This window comes from Oncorhynchus kisutch, unplaced genomic scaffold, assembly GCF_002021735.2.
Source record: "Oncorhynchus kisutch isolate 150728-3 unplaced genomic scaffold, Okis_V2 Okis07a-Okis12b_hom, whole genome shotgun sequence".
Lineage (NCBI taxonomy): Eukaryota > Metazoa > Chordata > Actinopteri > Salmoniformes > Salmonidae > Oncorhynchus > Oncorhynchus kisutch.
Genome location: NW_022261984.1, coordinates 3,504,122 through 3,507,284, shown reverse-complemented (window position 1 = coordinate 3,507,284; position 3,163 = coordinate 3,504,122). Strand labels below are relative to the sequence as shown.

The 3,163-nt window shown below is 46.0% G+C and overlaps 1 protein-coding gene across 1 annotated transcript in view; it reads right to left on the bottom strand.

The window, feature by feature from the left end:
• LOC109887306 (C-type lectin domain family 10 member A-like) overlaps positions 1–2,567 on the bottom strand; it is a 4,967-nt gene extending 2,400 nt beyond the window's left edge. The window contains exons 1-2 of the mRNA XM_031814908.1: positions 2,226–2,567; positions 1,963–2,064 (exon numbers count right to left, since the gene is read on the bottom strand). Coding sequence (XP_031670768.1) covers positions 1,963–2,064; positions 2,226–2,412 — 289 coding nt within the window. The 5' untranslated portion in view covers positions 2,413–2,567. The remainder of the gene's footprint in view (positions 1–1,962; positions 2,065–2,225) is intronic.
• Positions 2,568–3,163: the final 596 nt, after the last annotated feature.

The following is a 3,163-nucleotide window of genomic DNA, read 5'->3' as shown; positions in this document are numbered from 1 at the left end:
CGTCTGAGGGAGGGTGCTGAGGAGTATTTCTGTATGTAATAAAGCCATTTTGGAATCTGTCTGCCAAGTGTATGCGCAGACCAGCTGGCTGGTGTGTTTACGGACATATTCAATAAATCCGTATCCCAGTCTGCTGTTCCCACATGCTTCAGGAGGGCCACCCTTGTCCCTGTTCCCAAGAAGGCTAAGGTAACTGAGCTAAATGACTACCTCCCTGTAGCACTCACTTCCGTCATCATGAAATGTTTGAGAGACTAGTCAAGGACCATATCACCTCCACCCTACCTAACACCCTAGACCCACTCAAATTTGCTTACCGCCCCAATAGGTCCACAGACGATGCAATCTCAACCACACTGCACACTGCCCTAACCCATCTGGACAAGAGGAATACCTATGTGAGAATGCTGTTCATCGACTACAGCTCAGCATTTAACACCATAGTACCCTCCAAACTCGTCATCAAGCTCAAGACCCTGGGTCACAACCCCGCCCTGTGCAACTGGGTACTGGACTTCCTGACGGGCCGCCCCCAGGTGGTGAGGGTAGGTAACAACATCTCCACCCCGCTGATCCTCAACACTGGGGCCCCACAAGGGTGCGTTCTGAGCCTTCTCCTGTACTCCCTGTTCACCCACGACTGCGTGGCCATGCACGCCTCCAACTCAATCATCAAGTTTGCGGACGACACTACAGTGGTAGGCTTGATTACCAACAACGACGAGAAGGCCTACAGGGAGGAGGTGAGGGACCTCGGAGTGTGGTGTCAGGAAAATAACCTCACACTCAACGTCAACAAATCAAAGGAGATGATTGTGGACTTCAGGAAACAGCAGAGGGAGCACCCCCCTATCCACATCGATGGGACAGTAGTGGAGAGGGTAGTAAGTTTTAAGTTCCTCGGCGTACACATCACGGACAAACTGAATTGGTCCACCCACACAGACAGCGTCGTGAAGAACGCGCAGCAGCGCATCTTCAACCTCAGGAGGCTGAAGAAATTTGGCTTGTCACCAAAAGCACTCACAAACTTCTACATATGCACAATCAAGAGCATCCTGTTGGGCTGTATCACCGCCTGGTACGGCAACTGCTCCGCCCACAACCGTAAGGCTCTCCAGAGGGTAGTGAGGTCTGCACAACGCATCACCGGGGGCAAACTACCTGCCCTCCAGGACACCTACACCACCCGATGTCACAGGAAGGCCATAAAGATCATCAAGGACAACAACCACCCGACTGCCTGTTCACACCGCTATCATCCAGAAGGCGAGGTCAGTACAGGTGCATCAAAGCTGGGACCAAGAGACTGAAAAACAGCTTCTATCTCAAGGCCATCAGACTGTTAAACAGCCACCACTAACATTGAGTGGCTGCTGCCAACACACTGACTCAACCCCATACACTTTAATAATGGGAATTGATGGAAATTGATGGAAAATATATCACTAGCCACTTTAAACAATGCTACTTAATATAATGTTTACATACCCTACATTACTCATCTCATATGTATATACTGTACTCGATACCATCTACTGCATCTTGCCTATGCCGTTCTGTACCATCACTCATTCATATATCTTTATGTACATATTCTTTATCCCTTTACACTTGTGTGTATAAGGTAGTAGTTTTGGAATTGTTAGGTTAGATCACTCGTTGGTTATTACTGCATTGTCGGAACTAGAAGCACAAGCATTTCGCTACACTTGCAATAACATCTGCTCACCATGTGTATGTGACAAATACATTTAATTTGATTTGATTTGATCTGAAGTGGGTGGACCTATGCCCTTCAAGGCCCACCCATGGCTGATCCTCTGCCAGTCATGTGACATCCATAGATTAGGGCCTAATTTATTTATTTCAATTGACTGACATGAACTGTAAATCAGTAAAATCTTAGAAATGTTTGCATGTTGCATTTTGTTGTTTAGTATAGATATACTGTAGACTTACATTGTAACGACTGGCCAATGATCCCAGCCAGTAGGAGAACACACAGCAGCCCCAGACACACTGCAGCAACTCCAGAGGGTCTCTTCCACCACTGAACATGTACTGAATAACAAATGATTAAACATTGGTAATGTGTTTTACTGTATCATCCAGGATTGGGACAAATACATCTGTAGTACTACAAGGTAATCTCATGTGTTTAATGTATTGTGTGTGTCATTTATTTGCATTTGTGTGTGAGTGTATGTGTGTGTGTGTGTTACCTGAGTGCTGGTCTCCTGGTCCATTATTGGGAGCAGTGTCTACTGTCACTTCTCTCTTGGTGCTGGTCTCACCGTCTCTCAGGGTGTCTGCACTGACGTAGATGTCCACAATCCTCTCCTTCATCTCACCTCTGTTAAACTTGACCTTCTTTGTCATATCTGGCACAGCATAGATGTCCTCAGACATCTCCAATAACTTAATGTGCTTTCTGTCTGTACTCAGGTTCTGGTGCTATCGTTGCCCCTTTGTCTGTGTCTGTCTCTGCTCTGAGTCTGTGTCTGTGTATGTCTCTGCTCTGAGTCTGTGTCTGTGTCTGTCTCTGCTTTGTGTCTGTGTATGTCTCTGCTCTGAGTCTGTGTCTGTGTCTGTGTCTGTCTCTGCTCTGTGTCTGTGTATGTCTCTGCTCTGAGTCTGTGTCTGTCTCTGCTCTGTGTCTGTGTCTGTCTATGCTCTGAGTCTGCGACTAACTGCTGATGATGTCATCCTCCTAATAAAAGGGAAATGTAGAAAGAGGAAGATAATACAAGTGTAACATGGTGGTTGAGGTTGGGAGATTTTCTGCACCAGTTTATCTTTATAGATGATTCCTGAGAACAGTGGACTTACTTATCAGGGGAAACTGTATAACTTCATGTTGTGTCTACTATACTGACCTCATGTTGTGTCTAATGTCCTGACCTCAATTTGCGTCTACTGCACGGGCCTCATGTTGCGTCTAATGTACTGACCTCATGTTGTGTCTAATGTCCTGACCTCATGTTGTGTCTAATGTACTGACATCATGTTGTGTCTAATGTACAGACCTCATGATGTGTCTAATGTACTGACCTCATGTTGTGTCTAGTGCTGACCTCATGATGTGTCTAATGTACTGACATCATGTTGTGTCTAATGTACAGACCTCATGATGTGTCTAATGTACTGACCTCATGTTGTG